This window comes from Schistocerca cancellata, chromosome 9 (assembly GCF_023864275.1).
Source record: "Schistocerca cancellata isolate TAMUIC-IGC-003103 chromosome 9, iqSchCanc2.1, whole genome shotgun sequence".
Taxonomy (NCBI): Eukaryota; Metazoa; Arthropoda; class Insecta; order Orthoptera; family Acrididae; genus Schistocerca; species Schistocerca cancellata.
Window position 1 is genome coordinate 359,479,911 of NC_064634.1, and position 22,891 is coordinate 359,502,801.

The following is a 22,891-nucleotide window of genomic DNA, read 5'->3' on the forward strand; positions in this document are numbered from 1 at the left end:
CCACTGTGCAACAAACCGTCACTCTCTTGCCTCAACTGGTGAAGCCACCCTCTACACAACCAGCAGGCAGGAAAGGACAGGAGTACTCTTGTGAAGACTTCCTCTGTCCCTCCAGCCAAACAACACCCAAGTCTTCCTCTAACCAGAAGGGTTCGAAGAAGTCCACTAAAGATAAACTGTCTTCTTCACCAAGTCGAAGATCCTGCTTGACGGTGTCACCACGTGGTCCCTTAGCCTGGCCAGCCTCTGTCTCGCCGGTGCGTACCACCAACCGTTTTTCAGCTTTGGACTCCACAGACCGACCGCACAAGCACGCCGATGCTTCTGTGGATCCCATGGAGCAGGATCCTCCTGGTTCTGTGCCCTTCAGTGGGTACGCTACACTGGCTGTCACTCGGTGGCTGCTGAGTTGACACCCCTACATCTCTTCCTCCTCATGATTGTTGTCGAGTGGAATGTTTGTGGCCTTCGGTCCCACAAAGAGGATTTACAGCTGCTTTTAACATCGCAGCATTCCCTTGTACTCTGCCTTCAGGAAACGAAATTGCGCCCTCACTACCGCTATGAGCTTTCAGATTACTTAATGATTCGTTTTGACCTTCCCCAGAGGTCGGCATTCCATCTCATGGGGGCGTCATGCTTCTCATATGGGATGACCTTCATAGTCAACCCATGTCTCTGACTACCCATCTTCAAGCTGTTTGTTTGCCTTTTCCTTCTCTGCCTAACGTTTTCTCTCTGTACCATTTATGTCCCTCTGTCATTTGCTGTCACCTGGGCAGATTTCCTTCAACTTCTTGGACAGCTATCCCCTACCCTGTGTTTGCTACTCAGTAACTTTAATGTGCATCATCCCCTTTGAGATTCTCCCAGGGCCTGTCAGAGGTGCCCTGTTGGCTGATCTTCTTAACCAACTTAACTTCTTTTGCCTTAACACTAGAGCACCCCCTTTCCTCTCCGACACCTCATACACCTATTCCCATTTGGACCTATCCTTTTGCACTGCCCATCTTGCTCATCGTCTTGAGTGGTCTGTTCTTTCTGGTGCCTATTCGTGTGACCATTTCCCGTGTGCTCTCCATCTGCTGCTCCTACCCCATCTGCATGCACGCCCAAATGGCAGCTTACTAAGGCTGTCTGGCAGCTTTACCCCTCCCTGGTGACCTTCGAAGAACAAGATTTCCCCGGTTGTGATGACCAGGTGGACTATCTCACCAATGTTATCGTTACTGCTGCAGAACGTTCCATTCCTCACACTTCCTCTATCTCAGTCCCTTGGTGGACTGAGGCATGCCGTGATGCAATTTGAGCACGGAGACATGCGCTCTGCATTTTTAACCGCCACCCTACGCTGGAAAACTGCATTCATTATAAACAGATGTGTGCACAGTGTCATCGAGTTCTTCAGGGTAGCAAAAGAGCTAGCTGGATTTCATTCACTAGTTCTTTTAACAGTTCCACACCTTCCTCTGTCATGTGGGCCAACCTCAGACGGCTCTCTGGAACCAAGAACCATTCCCCAATTTCTGGCCTGACAGTAGCTGCCAATGTCATCGTGGACCCTCTTGCTATCTCAGACACCTAGGCCCGCCATTTTGCAGAAGTTTTGAGCTCTTCCCACTATCACCCTGCCTTCATCTTTTGGAAAAGTGTGGAGGAGGCTCGGGCAATACCTTTCTATTCTCAGAATCGTGAGTGCTACAATGCCACCTTTACTATGAGGGAGCTAGATCATGCTCTCAGTTCATCCCGATCCTCCGCTCCAGGGCCAGACGCCATCCACATTCAGATGTTGCAGCACATCTATCTTGCGGGCAAGCACTTTCGCTTAACACTTACAATGGCATCTGGACTGAGGGCACATATCCTGGACGCTCCCCCCAGGGGGTCCACAACTCTTTTGTGGATACGTGCGTAGCGAGCACGGGACCCCGAGCTAATGTGGCCTTCCTTCCTTTCCGGGCTGCATACCTTCCCATTCCGCATCCTTCCCCCTCCCTATCTTCGCCCCTCCTCCCCTCACCTCTGGCTCTTTCCTTCCCTTTCTCCCCACCTGGGAGTATGGTTTGTGCCTACGTCCGGAGACGGACGCTCGTAAATGTACTGCATTCTTCGCCTTCCTTGCTTTTATGTCTTCTTCCCTCCTTTGTCCTTCTCTGTCTTCTTCCTTCCTTTGTCCTTCTCTTTTCCTTACCTCTTCTCTTTCCCTTTTCTCCGCTGCGGCGTTTGAGACCTCTCTTCCTTCCTTTCCCTTTCTCTTTCTTCCTCCCTGTGCGTGTCTGAAGGCCGACCCACGCCTTTCGTGCGTAGCCGGTGACGGGGTAACGCGTAATTCCCCGCCCCGGGTAGACAGGTAGGACATGTACGTACCCCCTGGTAACGGCCAGGCCCAGGGAGGGGTGATTACCCGAGCTGATACCTTCCGAAAATGCCAATTGGTCCCTCCGTCCGTTTGTCGGGAGGTGTGACCTGAGGTGTGAACAATCACCTAAGGCGGGAGTGCCCTCAGAGAGGGCCCCCACAAGGGAGGAGCGCGCCATCGGAGACGCCGGTAATCATGGGGGATTCTTCCGCAATGGTTTCCTCACCTTCCACTATGTCTGCTCACAAACGTAAGTATACTGAGTCTCAGCCACAGACGATTCTTCCATCGTTGCCACAGTTCCTTGTTGTTTCTCGGACTGATGAAGGTCACGACTTCTCCACGGTCAACCCTTTCATTATTCAGAAAGGTGTCGACGCAATTGCCGGTCCTGTAAAGTCTTGTTCCAGATTACGGAATGGCACCCTGTTGTTAGAAACACACAGTGCCCTCCAGGCACAAAAATTGCTGCGTACTTCTCTGCTCCACACCTTCCCTGTCCGGGTGGAACCGCACCGTACCTTAAATTCCTCGCGTGGAGTCGTTTATACACGCTCCCTCGATGGATTGTCTGACGAAGAAATTCAGCACTATCTGTCTGACCAGGGCGTAACAGCAGTTCATAGAGTAATGAAACGGGTTGACACGAACATCATTCCAACCCGCACTGTCTTCTTGACATTTGACACAGTTCAACTCCCATCGAAAATCAAAGCAGGCTATGAGATAATTTTCGTTCGCCCTTACGTCCCAAACCCTACGCGTTGCTATCGATGTCAGCGGTTCAATCACACCAGCCAGTCCTGTTCCAATCCGGCCAAATGTGTTACGTGTGGCAAGGATGCCCATGAGGGTGCTTGTCCACCTCCATCCCCTCGCTGCATCAACTGTATGGGTGACCGCGCTGCTTCCTCTCGAGATTGCCCCGTTTTTAAGGATGAAAAGCTCATCCAGGAAATAAGAGTGAAGGAAAAGGTGTCGACCTCTGCTGCTCGAAAATTATTCGCCAGTCGCAAGCCCACCGTGCCTCAGACAGGAAAATACAGCACTGTCCTTGCTTCTCCTCGGCCAACAAAGGAGGCAGCCACGCAGACTTGCGACCTCACCTTTAGTGCCACGGTCGTCAGATCGGCCAGCACAAAGATCGCCCGTTCAACCTCACCACTTTCGCCTGCCCACTCTATGGCTCACCCTTCATCGGGTTCTGCTAAATCTCGAGCCCAAAAGTCAGACCCCAAGCCTTCCAAAAAAGAGCATACTCGTGAAGAGTTTTTACGTACCGCAACTTCCCAACCATCGGTTCCACCTTCATCTAAACATCATACTTCTAAGAAGGCTCAAAAGAAACCCAGTTCCTCTCCTTCTCCGCCAAGGCATGTCCCCTCTACAGCACCACCTGGCGGAAATCGCCCTCGGCCATCTTCTGTGTTGCCGAGGCGCACTGCTGGTGGCCGGTCAACCGGCCGATCGCTGGTGGCAGGGACTGCTCCTGACCAACCTATGGATCAGGATCTTCTGCCTTCGGCTGAATGCCATTCCATGCTGTCAGTTGCTAGCTCAGAGCAGTCTTTGAGTTGACAGCAACTTTGGTCCCATTCCTCCATTTTCTTTTCACCCCATGTCCATTATCCACTGGAATATCCGCGGCATTCGAGCCAATCGGGATGAATTGTCGGTCCTCTTACGCTCCTACTCGCCGGTCGTCTTCTGTCTTCAGGAAATAAAGCTGCGTCCCCATGACCGCTTTGTTCTCCCTCACTTTCAGTCCGTCCGATATGACCTCCCCTCTGTTGAAGGCACTCCAGCCCATGGAGGACTCATGATTCTTCTCCATGATACTCTCCATTATCACCCACTCCCCTTAAACAGTTCCTTCCAAGCTGTCGCCGTCCGTCTTTCCCTTTCTGGATACACGTTCTCTCTTTGTACTGTATACATTCCATCATCCACACCAATGGCACGAGCTGATCTCCTTCATCTTCTTGGTCAGCTTCCACCCCCCTATTTGCTGGTTGGGGACTTCAATGCCCACCACCCGCTTTGGGGATCTCCACATCCTTGTCCACGTGGCTCTCTATTGGTAGACGTCTTCCACCAAGCGGATCTAGTTTGCCTCAACACTGGGGTCCCCACATTTTTGTCTGCCTCCACGACAAAATTATCTCATTTGGACCTTGCGGTCGGTACTGTTCCGCTAGCTCGGCGCTTCGAATGGTTCGCCCTTGATGATACACACTCGAGTGACCACTTTCCATGTGTCCTTAGACTGCAGTCTCCACTGCCATATATGCGCTCGCGACGCTGGAAATTTGCCCAAGCCGATTGGACACTTTTTTCGTCTCTCGCGACATTCGATGACCGTCGCTTTCCCAGCCTCGACGATGAGGTCACACATATTACCGACGTTATTCTTACAGCTGCGGAACGTTCAATACCACACACCTCCGAATTGCCCCGGCGCCCCCCAGTTCCTTGGTGGAACGAGGCATGCCGTGACGCACTACGTGAGCGGCGATGTGCTCTTCGCAATTTCCGTCACCATCCTACTTTGGCCAACTGTATCCGCTATAAGCAGCTCTGTGCGCGATGCCGTCGCGTCATCCGCGATAGCAAGAAGGCAAGCTGGAAATTCTTTACTAGCTCATTTAACACCTTTACTCCCTCCTCGGAAGTTTGGAGTCGGCTTCGACGGTTCTCAGGCGCGCCTAGTTTCTCCCCGGTCTCTGGGCTCACTGTCGCGCATGATACCTTAGTGGACCCCGTCGCAATTTCTAACTCGTTGGGTCAGCACTTTGCTGAGATTTCGAGCTCTTCAAATTACCCGCCAGCGTTTCTCCCGCAGAAACGTGCAGCAGAAGTGCGACATCTTGCTTTCTCCTCTCCAAATCACGAAAGCTACAATACTGTTTTCTCCATGCGGGAACTCCAACATGCCCTCTCTTCTTCTCGCTCCTCCGCCCCAGGACCGGATGGAATCCATGTCCAGATGTTGCTGCATTTATCAACCCATAGTCTGCGTTACCTCCTTCGCCTTTATAATCGAATTTGGACCGACAGTACCTTTCCCAGACGGTGGCGGGAAGCTATTGTCGTTCCCGTTCCGAAACCTGGAAAGGACAAACATCTCCCCTCTAGCTATCGCCCCATTTCTCTCACGAGTAGTGTCTGTAAGGTTTTGGAGCGTATGGTGAATTACCGTTTAGCTTGGTGGCTGGAATCCCGCAGTCTTTTAACACCTGCCCAATGCGGATTCCGAAAGCATCGTTCTGCAGTTGACCACCTTGTTGCTCTCTCCACTTACATCATGAACAATTTTCTCCGGAAACGCCAAACAGTAGCAATATTTTTTGATCTGGAGAGAGCATACGATACATGTTGGAGGACAGGCATCCTCCGCACACTGTTCTCTTGGGGCTTTCGAGGCCGGCTGCCCCTTTTTCTTCGCGAATTTATGGCAGAGCGCACATTTAGGGTGCGGGTGAACACTGCTCTCTCCCGTACTTTCTCCCAAGAAAACGGGGTACCCCAGGGTTCCGTGCTGAGTGTTGTACTGTTTGCCATCGCCATAAATCCAATTATGGATTGTCTCCCTCCTGATGTCTTGGGCTCCCTCTTTGTGGACGATTTTGCGATCTACTACAGCGCTCAACGGACCAGCCTTCTTGAACGACGTCTTCAAGGATGTCTCGATCGCCTCCACTCGTGGAGCATCGAAACTGGCTTCCGTTTCTCACCCAATAAGACCGTTTGTGTCAATTTTTGGCGACATAAGGAGTTTCTTCCGCCCTCCTTACATCTAGGTCCTGTCAATCTTCCGTTTTCAGACGTCGCTAAATTCTTGGGTCTTATGTTTGACAGAAAACTATGCTGGTCCTCCCACGTTTCCTATCTTTCGGCTTGCTGTCTGCGATCGCTTAACACCCTCCGTGTCCTGAATGGTACCTCCTGGGGAGCGGACAGAGTGGTCCTTCTCCGCCTCTATCGCACCTTAGTGCACTCGAAATTGGATTATGGAAGCATAGTCTACTCCTCTGCTCGGCCGTCTATTCTTCGGCGTCTCGATTCTATCCACCACCGTGGATTACGTTTAGTGTCTGGAGCTTTTTACACTAGCCCTGTGGAAAGCCTTTATGCTGAGACTGCTGAACCTCCGCTGTCCAATCGGCGAGCAGTCCTCCTGAGTCGTTATGCTAGCCATCTGTCTTCCATGCCTGCTAATCCAGCCCACGACCTTTTTTTCTACGCCTCCTTTGATGTAGGGTATGCAGGCCGCTCCTCCTCCCTACTACCCCCGGGAGTCCGCTTCCGTCAACTGCTCCATTCTCTTTCCTTCCGCTTTCCTAAAACCTTCGTGACAACTTGGGGTACAGCACCGCCTTGGCTCCGTCCCCGGATCTGCCTGCTCCGTGACCTTTGTCAATTTCCCAAGGATGGTACCCCTACACTTGTTTATCGTCGGGCATTTGCTGCTCTATGTGCATAAATGACGGACGCCACATTTATTTACACCGACGGCTCGAAAACATCGTTAGGTGTAGGGAGTGCCTATATTGTTGGCGACACCCCAAATCGCTTTCGGCTTCCCGACCAATGTTCGGTTTATACTGCGGAGCTTTACGCTGTTCTCCAGGCTATCCACTTCATCCGCCGCAATCAGCGGATACAGTACGTTATCTGCTCAGATTCTCTCAGCTCTCTCCTCAGTCTCCAAGCTCTTTACCCTGTGCACCCTCTGGTCCACCGGATTCAGGACTGTCTGCGCTTGCTCCACCTGGGGGGCGTCTCGGTGGCGTTCCTCTGGCTCCCGGGACACGCTGGTATCTGTGGGAATGAGGCGGCCGATGTAGTGGCCAAGGCTGCAGTCTCTCTTCCTCGGCCAGCTATTCAGTCGCTTCCCTTCACCGATATACGGAGCGGTTTATGTCGCCAAGTTGCTCATTTATGGCATGCGCATTGGTCGGCACTCCCCCGTAATAAATTGCGGGAAGTGAAAGCCCTTCCTTGCGCTTGGACCTCTTCCTCCCGAACGCGTCGTCGGGAGGAGGTAATTTTAGCTAGACTCCGGATAGGGCACTGTCGTTTTAGCCATCGACATCTTTTAAGCGGCGATCCTCCCCCACTCTGTCCCCACTGCTCTCAGCTGTGGACGGTAAGACACCTTTTAATTGAATGCCCCTATTTTAATCCGTTACGCTCCCGTCTACAGCTATCGCCTGATCTATCGTCGATTTTAGCAGATGACACGCGCTCAGCCGACCGCGTTCTCCAGTTTATTAGTGACAGTGAAATGACGTCAGTCATTTGAAGCTTTTTTTGGGGACAACCACCCCCTTTCTGTAGCAGATTTTTAAGCATTCTTCTATTTTTAGTTTCTCCAATTTTCTGACTTTGTTCCCATTGCTGCTGGTTTTCAATTTCGGTTTTTTACTGTCTTAAGTCACGGGCTGGACGCTAATGACCATAGCAGTTTTGCGCCCTAAAACCACAAACCAAAAAAAAAAAAAAAAAAAAATATCCTGGACGCTAGCTTGAAGCCACCGTCGTACCCGTTTCCTAAGCCCAGTAAGGACAAAAACCTTCCTTCTGGCAACCGCCCCATCTCTCTTACCAGCTGTGTTTGCAAGGTGAAGGAACGTATAATTCATGCCCGGCTGATGTGGTGGCTCAAGTCTCGCCATTTACTAATGAATGCACAGTGTGAATTTCGAATGCGGTTTTCTGCAGTTGATCATCTCATTACTTTGTCCACCCATGTCATGAATGGTTTTCTGCAGGAATCCGACTGTGACCATGTTTTCGATTTGGAGAAGGCCTACGATACGTGCTGGAGAACTGGTATCCTCTGTACTCTTTACACGTGGGGCTCCTGTGGGCGCCTGCCCTGTTTTCTTCAGGCATTTTTACAAGGCCGAGTTTGCAAGGTGCTTGAGGGTTCTGCTTTGTCAGACGCCTTTATCTAGGAAAATGGTGTGCCTCAGGGTTCCATCCTGAGTGTCATCCTCTTTGCTATTGCCATTAACCCTATAATGGCCTGTCTCCCACTGGGCATCTCAGACTCCCTTTTTGTCAATGATTTTGCCACCTATTGCAGTTCTCCATGGACCTGTCTCACTGAGCGGCGTCTTCAGTGTTGTCTTGATCATCTTCAGTCCTGGAGCATCGACAATGACTTTCGCTTTTCCCCTGACCAAACCATCTGTATGATTTTCTGGTGGCAAATGGTTTCTCCCACCATCTCTCCATCTTGGGCCTGTTGCCCTTCCGTTCTTTGACACAATAAAATTCCTGGGGCTCCTGCTCGATAGGAAACTCTCTTGGTCCTCTTATGTATCTTGCCTGGCAGCCCGCTGTACGCAGTCCCTCAGTGTCCTCACTGGTACTTCTTGGGGTGCCGACCTAACCACCCTCCTCTGTTTGTACTGGTCCCTTGTCTGTTTGAAACTTGAATATGGGTGCTTTCTTTATGCATCTGCATGCCCATTCCTTTTATGCCATCTCAACACTATCCATCATCATGGCATCCGTTTGGCCACGGGCTCCTTTTACACCAGCCCGGTTGTATGCCGAAGCTGCTGAACTACTACTGCCCTACCACTTTCTCCTCAGCAGGTATGTGTGCCATTTGTCTACCATGTGTGGCCACCTCTCCAATGCCTCCTCCTTTGATGATTCCTTTGTCAGTATGGGGCTTGTCCCTCTTCTCTGTTACCTCCTGGAGTCCGCTTTCGCCACTTGGTACGGCGGCTTAACTTCACACCATCTGCGACCTTCCCAGTGGGTGTGAACCCTTCACCACCTTGGCTTGAGGAAACAGCCCATATTAACCTTGGCCTTAATTCACATCCTAAGCACACTACTCCAGCCTCTGTCTATCGCCATGGAACTTCGCGTGTTACCTTTGTATACACTGATGTCTCTCGAACTGATTGTGGGGCCGGGTGTGCCCTTGTCACTGGCACACATCTTTCGATATTGGCTTCTGGCACATTCCTCAGTATTTACAGCTGAGATTCTTGCCTTGTATCAGGCCACGGAATACATCCGGCAACACAGCGTTCCCAATTGTGTCCTCTGCTCAGACTCACTCAGTGCCCTTCAGAGTCTGTGTGCGTCCATCCCTTAGTGCAGCAGGTTCAGGAAAACTGTCAATTACTCACTCTTTGCGGAGCCAATGTCATGTTTCCGCGGGTCCCTAGTCATGTCGGTCTGCCAGTAAACGAGGCTGCTGACGCTGCTGCCAAAGCTGCAGTCCTCGTGCCTCAGCCCACGAGTACCTATACTCCCTCCAGTGATATCTGTGTTGCCGTCTGTCAGGAGGTGGTGTCCCTTTGGCAACGCCAATGGTCCTCCCTTCATGGGAATAAGCTTTGGCTTATTAAGCCTCTCCCAGCGCCTTGAACAACCTCCTCTTGGGCGTCCCACCGGGAGGTTGCGTATTGCACTGCCTTTTTAGCCATCGTCATTACTCTGTCACTTTGTACATATTGCGCCCAAATTTTAACTGTCTGCCACTTCCTGCTGGAATGCCTGTTTTTAACAGTTGATGTTCCAGCTTTGGTTTGCCATCTGATTTATCAGCTGTTTTAGCAAATGATACACGGGCTGTCGATCACATTTTACTTTTTATCTGCCGAAGCAATATGGCGAAGGCCATTAAATTTTTTGTTTTGGACCTCCATTTTTGTATGGCATTTTATTTTAGCCCTTTTCCATGTGCTTGTTTTTAGCTGTCTCCTATTCTGTCCATTGGGACTGACAGGACTGACAGGACTGACATATAGTCATTTCGCTGCTCTCTGTTCATGTTCTATAGTTTTGACTTGGGCACATATGACCCCAGTTATTTTTTGCGCCCTAAAACAAATCAAAACATAACTCTTCATGACATATGGCAAAGGAATTAATTTTTCTCCTACTGCAAAGAACTTGATGATAATTCTGGACCATCTCTTACAATGGACTGAACACACAGCTGCAGTCTATAAGAAGATACCATCATCATTCCATTCACTACAGAAATAAAGAAAAGTTTCTCTTCTCAAGCTTAAAAATAAACTTGTAGAACCACTAAGACTCTCCCTACTTGATTATTGTTTTTAGATTCTACAAGGACTTGCATATGAAAGCTCAAGCTGGCTGTAACAGGTGTTGAATGCATGTTTGTGGCACATTTTCGTATTTCAACCTTATAACTCCTGCTTACGAACTGTTATCATGGCTGATAAAATTCTCTCAAGATTTCAGCAGCATCAAGTGATTTAAAATTCATGAGCTTTCAACTGAGTACAGTTTTATGTCAGGCAGAATGTGCTCGCCACTGAACAGCGCTATGTAGAACACAAGAGATACATTTGATATCCTGAAATATCAGTGGTAGCATAACATGCTCCAGAAAATGGAGATTGTATTTTGTTCAAAGAGACATCAGTTATTCCATTGATTAGTAGTTTGTGGGATATTGTAATTAAAGAAGCGATAAGAGATAAAAATTTGTGAGAACACCCTCAGTAGAGGCTGTGGCCTGCAGCTAAGCACAGTTTGGGACCTGGCCATTGGAAGGTAGAACTGGGCACAGTGGGTATGCAACAAAAATATTACCTCATATGGCACTGCAGAAGTCACATCTGGCGTCACAAAAGACAGCGCGTCTGTCTGAGGATGGACCCATAACAACAACAAAAAATCACCACTTGACAATGACTGTCTAGTACTTGGCCAAAAGCTCTTGGATTTTAAGACACATGATGTGGCTGAAAGCTTGAGAGAATTTTAGGAGTATATACTGCCTCAAAACTGTGCATTCATACATTGTCATGTATACTTGCCTGTAAGTGTAGAGACCATCATACCCTTTGTTTGCTCCAGCTTCTTAAAATGGCACTAACTATCATTTATCTTCAACTCTTAGACTGTTATCTGAACAGCTCAACAGAAATACCTATTCTCAACAAAGAAACATTCTTTGTATATCAGCGCACAACACAGCCTGATTCAGGAATGAACTTCCTTAAAACATCAGGTAAATTAAATGCCTTACAAAGTCCAAAGGTAAGCTACTGATCCACTTGTTATCACAAAAGCATGCTGTCCCTGCGATTGAAACTGAGCTCCATTTTGGGGAAACCTGTTTCGTTCGGTTCAAGAGGAGGCAAATGCAAAAGGGTAGGGGTCTATTAATTTCCGGCATTTCAAATGTACAGCGAATACTAGTACCCCTCTGGGAAATGGCAGTAAGAGACAGAAAGGACCCCAGGTGCATTCAGTGTGTATGCCGTGGGAGGGGGGGGGGGGGGGGGGCGGACTCATTCAACATATTGAAGAGGCTATCTCCAGCAGCCATTGAGAGATCAGTGTGCAACCAACTGCGGATTGTGGCACACATTGGAACAAATAGTGCCTGTTTGTGCTCCGAGGTCATACCTGAGTCATTCCAGTGACTGGCAGAGAAGACCAGCCTTGTGCATGGAGATTCAATGAAATTCACAATTTTGCGGCATTGTCCCCTGAACTGATTGTAGCCCTTTGGTTCTGACTCAGTTGGGAGGACTGAACCAGAGACATTGGAGGTTCTGTGACAACTAGGGTGTGACTTCCTGGACTTGAACTGTAGAATTGAGAACAGTAGGGTCCCCACTAAATGGGTCAGGTGAGCACTAAACGTCAGAGGCTGCTACTCAGGCAGCTGATGTATGGGGTGCACACAAGGGTTTTTCAGATGAGGCGACTGTCTATTTATTCCAGATAACAATAGTTGTAGGAAACTCACAAATATCATTGTAGGATTGAAAGCTATGTCCCCCACAGGTGAGAGTATTAAAATACTGTCAAACTGTCGCAACAAAGTACCACAGTTTGAAGCGCTCATGAAAAGCAATGAAGCTCACATCATACTAGGTCCAGAAAGCTGTTTGAAACCTAAAATTGATAGCAGTGAGAGTTTTGTGGAAAATTTAAGTGTATTTCAAAAGGATCGACAAATGGGAAATGGAGATGGTGTGTTTGTTGCAGTGGAAAAGAAACTCTAATCCACTGAGACAGAAATTGAAGATTCGTGTGAAATTTTTGAGGCAAGAAACACTAACAGGGGTGGACATAAAATGATGATTAGAACCTTCTATTGCCTGCTAGACTCTCATCTGATGTAACCGAAAACTGTAGAGAAAACCTCATTTTACTTGTACGTAAGTTCCCTAACCGTACTGTAACCATTGGTGGAGACTTTAACTATCCAAACAGTTTTTTTTTAGTGTAGAGTGTGATAATGCATTGTGTGAAACAGCACTATATGCCGTTTCGGAAAACTACCTAGAATAGAAAGATAGAAACCCTACTCACGATTGAAATGTATTAGATCTAATGGCAGCAAATAGACCCAACATCTTTGAAGATGAAGATGTCCACGTCGAAACTGTTATCAGAGACCATGACACAGTTGTGGCAACAGTGATTATCAAAGTACAAAGGACCACTAAACCAAGCAGAAAGATATATATGTTCAGTAAACTACATAAAAGGTCAGTAGTGTCATATTTCATTGGGGAATTTGAAACTTTCAGCATAGGGCAGGAGCACGTAAAGGAACTATGGCTCAAGTTTAAAAGAATTGTTAACCACCTATATTTACCTAGTAGAAATGTCTAAAGAAACAGAGAGTACTGCATAATTGGTGTAAAACAAAGCATAGTGCTATAGACAGAGAGAAACGCTGAACGAAACGCTTTTGGCTGTCAAGAGATCAGTGCATGATGTCGTCAATGACTATCATAGCAGAATATTGTTAAGTGATCTTTCACAGAACCCAAAGAAATTCTAGTTGTGTGCAAAGGCTGTTAGTGGCACCAAAGTTAGTGCCCAGTCCCTAGTGACTGGGACAGGAACTAAAACTGAGGGTAGCAAGACAAAAGCTGAAATGCTTAACTACATTTCCAAAAGTTCTTTTAAAAAGGAAAATCCAGGAGAATTGCCCCAATTTAATCTTTACACCACTGAAAGATGAATGAAATAAGTATTAGTGTCAAGGGTGTTGAGGAACAGCTGAAATTGTTAAAATTGAAGAAAGCTCCAGGACCCAATGAAATCACTGTCAGTTTCCTCCTCTTGTAACTGTAATCTATCATAGATCCCTCAAACAAAAAACTATGCCCAGTTCAAGGAAAAAAGCACAAGTCACATGTCTCTACAAGAAGGGTGTAGAAGTGATCCATAAAACTACTGTCAAGTATCCTTGAGATCAATTTGTTGTATAATCATAGAACATACTCTGAGCTCAGACGTAATGAGGTATCTTGAACAGAATGACCTCATCAATGCCAACCAGCCAACATCGAGCACGTGAACCCCAACTTGGCACTTTTCTCACGACATACTGAAAGCTTTCGGCCAAGGCAGTCAGGTAGATGCAATATTTCTTGATTTCCAAAAAGCATTTGACTCAGTACCACACCTATGCTTATGGTCAAAAGTTCCATTATATGTCATATCAAGTGAAATCTGTGACTACACTCCTGGAAATGGAAAAAAGAACACATTGACACCGGTGTGTCAGACCCACCATACTTGCTCCGGACACTGTGAGATGGCTGTACAAGCAATGATCACACGCACGGCACAGCGGACACACCAGGAACCGCGGTGTTGGCCGTCGAATGGCGCTAGCTGCGCAGCATTTGTGCACTGCCGCCGTCAGTGTCAGCCAGTTTGCCGTGGCATACGGAGCTCCATCGCAGTCTTTAACACTGGTAGCATGCCGCGACAGCGTGGACGTGAACCGTATGTGCAGTTGACGGACTTTGAGCGAGGGCGTATAGTGGGCATGCGGGAGGCCGGGTGGACGTACCGCCGAATTGCTCAACACGTGGGGCGTGAGGTCTCCACAGTACATCGATGTTGTCGCCAGTGGTCGGCGGAAGGTGCACGTGCCCGTCGATCTGGGACCGGACCGCAGCGACGCACGGATGCACACCAAGACCGTAGGATCCTACGCAGTGCCGTAGGGGACCGCACCGCCACTTCCCAGCAAATTAGGGACACTGTTGCTCCTGGGGTATCGGCGAGGACCATTCGCAACCGTCTCCATGAAGCTGGGCTACGGTCCCGCACACCGTTAGGCCGTCTTCCGCTCACGCCCCAACATCGTGCAGGCCGCCTCCAGTGGTGTCGCGACAGGCGTGAATGGAGGGACGAATGGAGACGTGTCGTCTTCAGCGATGAGAGTCGCTTCTGCCTTGGTGCCAATGATGGTCGTATGCGTGTTTGGCGCCGTGCAGGTGAGCGCCACAATCAGGACTGCATACGACCGAGGCACACAGGGCCAACACCCGGCATCATGGTGTGGGGAGCGATCTCCTACACTGGCCGTACACCACTGGTGATCGTCGAGGGGACACTGAATAGTGCACGGTACATCCAAACCGTCATCGAACCCATCGTTCTACCATTCCTAGACCGGCAAGGGAACTTGCTGTTCCAACAGGACAATGCACGTCCGCATGTATCCCGTGCCACCCAACGTGCTCTAGAAGGTGTTAGTCAACTACCCTGGCCAGCAAGATCTCCGGATCTGTCCCCCATTGAGCATGTTTGGGACTGGATGAAGCGTCGTCTCACGCGGTCTGCACGTCCAGCACGAACGCTGGTCCAACTGAGGCTCCAGGTGGAAATGGCATGGCAAGCCGTTCCACAGGACTACATCCAGCATCTCTACGATCGTCTTCATGGGAGAATAGCAGCCTGCATTGCTGCGAAAGGTGGATATACACTGTAGTAGTGCCGACATTGTGCATGCTCTGTTGCCTGTGTCTATGTGCCTGTGGTTCTGTCAGTGTAATCATGTTATGTATCTGACCCCAGGAGTGTGTCAATAAAGTTTCCCCTTCCTGGGACAATGAATTCACGGTGTTCTTATTTCAATTTCCAGGAATGTAGATTGAGGACATTTTAGTAGGGAGGACACAGCATGTTATTTTGGATGGAGCGTCACTGTCCAGTGTAGAGGTAACTTTGGGTGTACCCTAGGTGACCCTTGCTGTTCATGTTGTTTATTAATGACCTTACTGACAATAGTAACATCAAGTGTTTTGCAGATGATACGGTAATATATAATGAAACACTATTTGAAATAGGCTGCATAAATAAGCGGTCAGATCTTCATAAGATTCAAAGTGGTGCAAAGCTAAGCAACTTGCTTTAAATGTTCAGGAATCTAAAATTGTGCACTTCACAAAATGAAAATAAATAAATAAATAAAGTATCCTATGACTATGATATCAATGAATCACTGTTACAATGAGCCAACTCCTGCTGATACCTGGGTGTAACACTGTGCAGAGATGTGAAATGTAATTATTACATTGGCTCAGTAGTTGGTAAAGCAGGTGGTAGACTCTAGTTTATTGGTAGAATATTGGGTAAGTGCAATCAGTATACAAAAAAAGATTGCTTACAAACCACTTGTGTGACCCTGCTCTAGAATACTGCTGTAGTGTGTGGTACCTATACCAAATAGCACTAACAGAGGATACTGAACTTAAACAGAGAAGGGCAGCATGAATGATCACAGGTTATGTTACCCATGGGAGAAGGTGACAGAGATGCTGAAGAAACTTAACCTGCAGTCTTGAATATAGATGTAAACCAACCCGAGAAAGTCTATTAACAAAGTTTCATGAACCAGCTTTAAATTGGAATCTAGGAATATGCTACAGTCCCATACATATGGTTCACATAGGGATTGTGAGAATAAGATTAGAATAATTACAGCACACAGAGGCATTCAAACAGTCATTCTTCCTGTGCTTCATATGTGAATGGAACAGGAAGAAACCCTAAGAACTGTTACAATGAGATGTACCCTCTGCCATGCACGTGACAGTGGTTTGCAAAGTATAGAGATAGATGTAGAACTTACCTGATCTAGAACTTCACCCCCGTTGGTCTTGTATGCTGTTTTAAATAAACCTCCAGTAATTAATGGGCTTGATTGGCATTCATTAAAAAAACCGCACAACACTGCAGCAAATAATTCTTGATCCCTTCATATTTATTGACGTACAGCATTCCGTTTCTTATGGGCAACTTACAACTGGTAGGATTCTCAATATTTGAACCAGATTGGTCAGCCACACTCATTAATAAAGTCACACAGTTTATTGGTGGCACATTAACTCAAAGATATACAAATATGATAGACATACTTCTTCAGCGTACTGATCCATAAATACATATTAACATAATGATAGCTTAATTTGGTCTATAAATATACATTTCAACTGTCTACTGACTACAAGGTATACATTTTGGTAGTGAAACAGAAACTCGCACAGTTGTTTTCATTTCAGTTACTTATTGCAGACTGCCTGTTGTGTTGTGCATGATGCCTATTTATAGATGAGTGTAATATGAAAAATCATAAAATGTTCAATTACAGAGATGTTGCCTCTTTAATATTAACGTAACAGATAGCAGCTTTAGAGGACACAAGGAAGTTGCTCTTTTTAACTATGAACTTTAGAATTAAAAAATAGCCAACATAATAGATCCTACTTTATGAGGATGATTTCTGTTTACATGGGGATTCCCAAAGCTTGCTATAAAGTTCAGGTAAAGAGAAATTTTCCTTACTGAATAATTAACAAACTAACAAGTTATTCTAGTAAAATTAAGCATGTCTGGAATCAGGAAAATCTGAACTATAAAATTAAGGTACTGAGTTTTAGAAATAATCTCTATTTAAAATTGGAACTTTCTAAATAGTGCAGATTTTTAATATAAATAGCTTCTAAAATATGAACTGTTTGTAAAAGTAAAACATTTGTTAACCTCTTTACTTTGAAGATAAAAAAAAAATTCACGGGAAATTATCCTTTTTGTATTTCTAGCAAAATGATAAACAAGCATGACACAAATGCAAATGAAATATTTTATGATGATTCATTAAGGCATAAAGGAGGTCCACATATGTGAACAAAGTCTAAATTTTTGTGAAAAAGTATGAGTTGTTGCTCTGTATTTTCTTTCCATTTCCTTCAATAAAAGATTTTATTGAGCATATTTATATATTTTATTTGAAACAGTGAACTGTATATGCTAAAGCACAGAGAAAATAGGGTTTGTAGTGTTAATATTTTTGAAATGTATTATTTCCATTGCAGACTTTTGTTGGTACTCCTAAGCAACTTTGTAAATACAAAAAATAATAATCATACAATAATTTTGGCAATTAATAATTTGCTATTGTCAGTAAATAAATCTTTATGGTAAGTTTTATGATAAGCTTCAAATCAGTAACTTTTCACTATGCATAAATAATTCCACATTTGATGCATATGTCTCTTATCTTGGTATTGCAACAAGGTTTCATGCAGTTTGAGGGATTCCTTGCCTCAACAGTGTTTGGTAGTTGGCCAGCATTGTACAACCTAACTTCGGAAATTAGTTGCCACACAGCCGTTCTTGGCTTTTTATTCATATTTTCTACATCATCTACACCTTCACTGTCAGGGGAATTCCCTGTATTAGGATGTCCTCTTCTCCTAGCTATTGCCACAATATCTTCACTTTCTTATTGTTTACCTTTCAATTTCATCAAGTTCAGCCAACAGTCTCCAGACAAAACTGAGAGATCGTCATCTCCTCAATCACAAAATTCCACGTTTTTGTCACAAGAAGAGCTTACAATTGCTCATCAGTTAACATTCCTCACATTGCTGTAGAGTGTAGAAATAAGTTATTTCCATATTCCATTATCAAAGACAAAATTAAAATTAGTAAATCTGCATTGCGACCTGAGGTCCACATATGAGGACTTCCAAAAATGTATTTCATAGTAGCAAATAAAATATATACAAATGTGACCCAATTTTCAACATCTAGAATAGTTACTAAACATTAGGTAGAAAACTTAGAATTTCAGTATAATGTTTAGTCATAATAATTATTTATATAAGAAACCATTTTCTGCACATGACCAGCTGTAAACTACCACACCCTGGTTTTAAAGCCAAGGCTTTAGAAGGCCCACACTTGTGGGCCATCTGTCTGTAAGTGAAAAAATTTGCCTATTTTATGGAGAAAAAAAATGAACAGAGGTTCACATGTGTGGACCAAGGGAATGAAGAGGTTAAAAAAATGGGGGGGGGGGATTTTAAAATTTTTGGAGAGCAACAGCTAATTGCTTGCTAGAAATTTAATCTCCATGTATTTCTCGTAAATTGCGTATCAGGAATGATTTTTTATTTAAAATATTCCTACAATAACCAAATATAATATTATTAATAATCTGAAAACTATCCTGCAAATAATGGATTTTAATGAGATAAAGACAAAAGAAATCAGGTATTGCGTGTAATTATCATATACACGCTAATAATAAAACTACATCTTAAGATAGGGAAAAAAGTATGTCAACATCAGGAGTGTATAAGTACAAAATAGTCACACCTTGCTATGTTACATCCCTTATACCTGTATGCAGCTCACTCTTGTCTGGCAAACTCACCTCACCTCCCCTCCACCAAGTGAGGTTGTGCAGTGGTTAGAACACTGGACTTGCATTCGGAGGACAACGGTTCAAACCTGCATCCGGCTATCCTGATTTAGCTTTTATTTGATTTCCTAATGCTGGGATGATTGCTTTCAAGGGGCACAGCTGACTTCCTTCCCTAATCCGATGGGACCAATGGCTTTGCTGATTGGTCCCCTCCCCCAAATCAACCAACCAACCTCCCCCCCCTCCTCCCCGTCTCCACATTTCCATCCCCCTTGTTGCATGGTTTTCTATTGAAATAATGTCTTTCTTAACATCTATTGTCACTACCATTTCCAGTCCTCTCCTCTTTCATTATTATTTTTTCGAGTAAATTAAAATGTAACAATGCAACAGAAAATGGAGCAAAATGGTTCAAATGCCGTATCTTTGACACGAAACAAAGGATGTCATTAGGAAAGATAAATATATTAAGTTATCAGGCATCATCCAACTGGGAACTAATTACATGTGTTGCCTCGTGAGGTTCCATCGTAGGGCATTTACTGTTTCTAGTGATACTACCAGAGGCCAAGTTCCTTTTGTTTGCAGGGGATAAAAACACTGAAGTAAATAGCAAATCAAGTATAGTTTTAGAAAGATCTGTTAATGAAATTTTCATGTTTTGAAATGGTTCCTAGCCATTTCCTTCTCACAAAACTTTGAAAAAACAATATGCAGTTTAAAACTTTCAAGAGGTTTCCCACCAGTATAAGCATAAAATATGACATACAGGTAGAAGTTGACAGTGTTAAAATCTTGGGATTAAAGCTTGATAACAAACCCAATGGGGAAGAGGACACCCGAGAACTGCTAAAGTGCCTACGCAAATCTCTATTTGCAATGTGAATGTTGTCAGACATAATTGATATAAAAGTAAAAAGCTGGCATACTATGCTTTCTTCATTTCCATAATGTCAAACAGCATAATTTTTTGGGGTAACTCATGAAGCCTAGCTAATGTTTTACAGGTTCAGAAATATGTGACAAGAATTGTTTGTTGTGTGAAGTCAAGAACATTCTCCATAGATATATTTAAGTAACTAGGGATGTTAACTATTGTTTCTCAACATATTTATTCTTGAAAAATATCAGTTTTTCATACCAACTTCTCAGTTCATGGAATCAGTGCTACAAATAAGAATGATTTGCACAAAGTTAGTCACATAGTTTGGTCAAAAAAGACGTCCATTATTGAGGATCAAACATTTTCAGTAATTTGCCAGCAGCTGTAAAAAGTTTAACTTCATTAGAAGTTCAGTTAAGAGAAGTCTAAAGGATTTATTGATGACCAACTCCTACTTCAATGACAGATTTCTTAGTAGAACTAACTGATGTGTGTATATGTTACTAAAAATATCAAATATATGAGTATTATTACAATCTGACTTAGTACAACTTCATTGCAGTAATGCAGTCATTGTAATTAAGTGTTGTAAACTGATTTTTGTGTTTCATGATGCATGGTTGCAATAGCCTAAGAATTATCATATGCTCCTCGACTGTATTAAACATTTACATGTTTTGTAATAAGTGTGGTATTTCATGTTACGTGAAAATATGCTTAAGGGTTTTTTTTTTTTATATATATATATATATATATATATATATAAAATCCACACCCATGACGACCATTTCACTTGGGACCTGTGGAAGGCACTTTAAAATATTTCTCTTTCTTTCTAGATGTTCATTTTGTAATGTTTCTCTTTTGAGATGTTCTACATTTTGTGGCTCTCCTCACTACGGAGCTACTGGAAGGAAAAGTAAATGTAATCCAATCCATCCCACCTGTTCCTGATGATATTACACATGGGTTCAAAAGTGCTGAGCTAATCAATATGGTTGTATTTGTAATCGTTGCTACTATTATCATTATTAATGCCAGTGTGTGTGAGCTAAAAATAATAATAGGCCTAAATAAATGAAATAAACTGTACTTTAATTTTTTGCATATTCCGTGGTTCTTATTCATAACTTGCTGTGATAAAGAACATATCAGTAGGTTTACAAATGAGACATTTTCTCAGAACAAGTATGGATACATGCTGTGCATTTGTTACTAAATATAGTTCAGATTTTAATCTACAACAAAATTTGATAACTGTAACAAAGCCACATACATACTACGTATTGAGAAATTAGTGGGATGGAAGAAGCTGTCAAGCAGAAATCATTTCAGTTTGTTTTTAAAAGTTTCAGCATCTTCAATTCACAAAATACATGCTAAAATATTTTTATGGTTGCATACTTTCCTCCTTTCTGCACAAAAGTAAGGATCAACTGTAATTAGTGGAGGCTGTTTTTGTTCTTAGTGTTATATTAATGTATGCTGCTATTGTTATAAAATTGTATATGATTATTCTCAGCGAGCTTCATTAGAGAGAAAATATATTTAGAGTGTGTTAGTATACTTAATATTTTAAACAGTTGCCTACATGAAGTTTTGTGATGTGCATCAAATGTTATCCTTGCAGCACATTTGTATGCAATTAATACTTTGTGTCCCTGTGTGAAACTGGCCCTGAAAATTAATTCATATGACATTACTGAAGTGTGCAAAGCAAGCTAATTTTCTAATGCTTTTATTACCAAAATAAAAAATTACATGTAGAGCTTATGTTGATTTGAGACGTAATTCGTGATCAATATGTTTTACACATTTCCTTTCCCCTTCCTGTATTGTTATAGAAAGTGATATGCCGTACTTTTGACAGAATTCTATGAACTGCTTCTTCTATGTTAAGCGATTGTTCACTGAGAACTAATCAGTAATACTTTGGAATATTTCTCTTATGGTTCCTAGAGTTGTTGCAGCTGTTGCTAATGGTGCTTTTGTCATCAGTAAAGAACACTATTAATGAGCTTTCATCATCAGTAAATAAAACTATTTGTACTTTATTTGTGTAAGATGGAAAGTCATTTACATGTACCAAAGACAGTGAATGAACCACGTGGAACTCCAGTAGATATTTGTACCTGCTCAGTGGAAGATACAAAGTAAACCACTTACTCATTGTACTACATAATGCAACCCACAAATTCATGTGACATTTTTTGTTACTTTGGGCATCTAGTAGCAGTGTTCCTGCATTTGTGATGCGAATTCAGCAGAAGTATATGCATGGTGTGTGGTTTCTGTACCTTGTAGTGTGGAGCTGATTCTGGCTAGTATGGCTGCTCACAGATTCACAAGCTGCAGTAGTCATGAATAAAGTTATCCAGAAAGATGAGAATTTCTTTCATCCAGTCAATGGTCACAAAAAATTTTGCCCTCAGATTACAGATTTTGGTCAGTGGTGACCATTTTCAGACCTATAGAAAACTGTAGCACATGAGGGTATGTTTTGAACAGATTTGATGGTCACCACAGATTGAAATAGTCAGAGAATTTTTTTTGTGAGTGTGGACTGGAATAAAACACCCACTGATTATTGTCCAGCACTAAATTGGCGATTCACTGCTCTGTGGCCTATCTGATCAGTTACAATGGGCAAAGTCTACAGCAAACCATGTGACAATCATGTTATTGTACACGGCAGTTCACTAATGTGGCAGTAATTTCAACCAAATTAGATATTTCGAATGTGTGATAATACTATCATAGTGAGTCAAGAGACTGAGTGACGGAAAGATCTGAACATGGTTAATGGTCTTAGCAATAGTAAATATTTCCCAAAAATTTATTTCTGTGTTGCACCTTAAGACAGTGAAATTTATGTATTTATTTTTATATGTTACATAGTGCACTATTATATATAATTGAGTCTGCTTCCTTTTCTCATTAATAACAGATCACTATATCTCCGCAGCAGAAGCGCAAAATAAGTGATGATGACAAAAGTGAAGACTCATATGAAAGTTGTCTCATACTGGCACCATTCAACAAATGCCCGACACTACATTTTGATAATGTGAAACTTGGTACTGTTGCAGTGAGGGTTCTTAAATTGGTGAACCCTTCTCATGTTTCATTGGAGGTAACATTATAGACTACTATGCTTTAT

General features: G+C 44.1%; 1 protein-coding gene across 1 annotated transcript in view; it reads left to right on the plus strand.

Moving 5' to 3' along the window:
* Positions 1-22,891, plus strand: part of LOC126100586 (protein abnormal spindle) — a 209,745-nt gene that overhangs the window by 22,327 nt on the left and 164,527 nt on the right. The window contains exon 2 of the mRNA XM_049911209.1: positions 22,679-22,864. Coding sequence (XP_049767166.1) covers positions 22,679-22,864 — 186 coding nt within the window. The remainder of the gene's footprint in view (positions 1-22,678; positions 22,865-22,891) is intronic.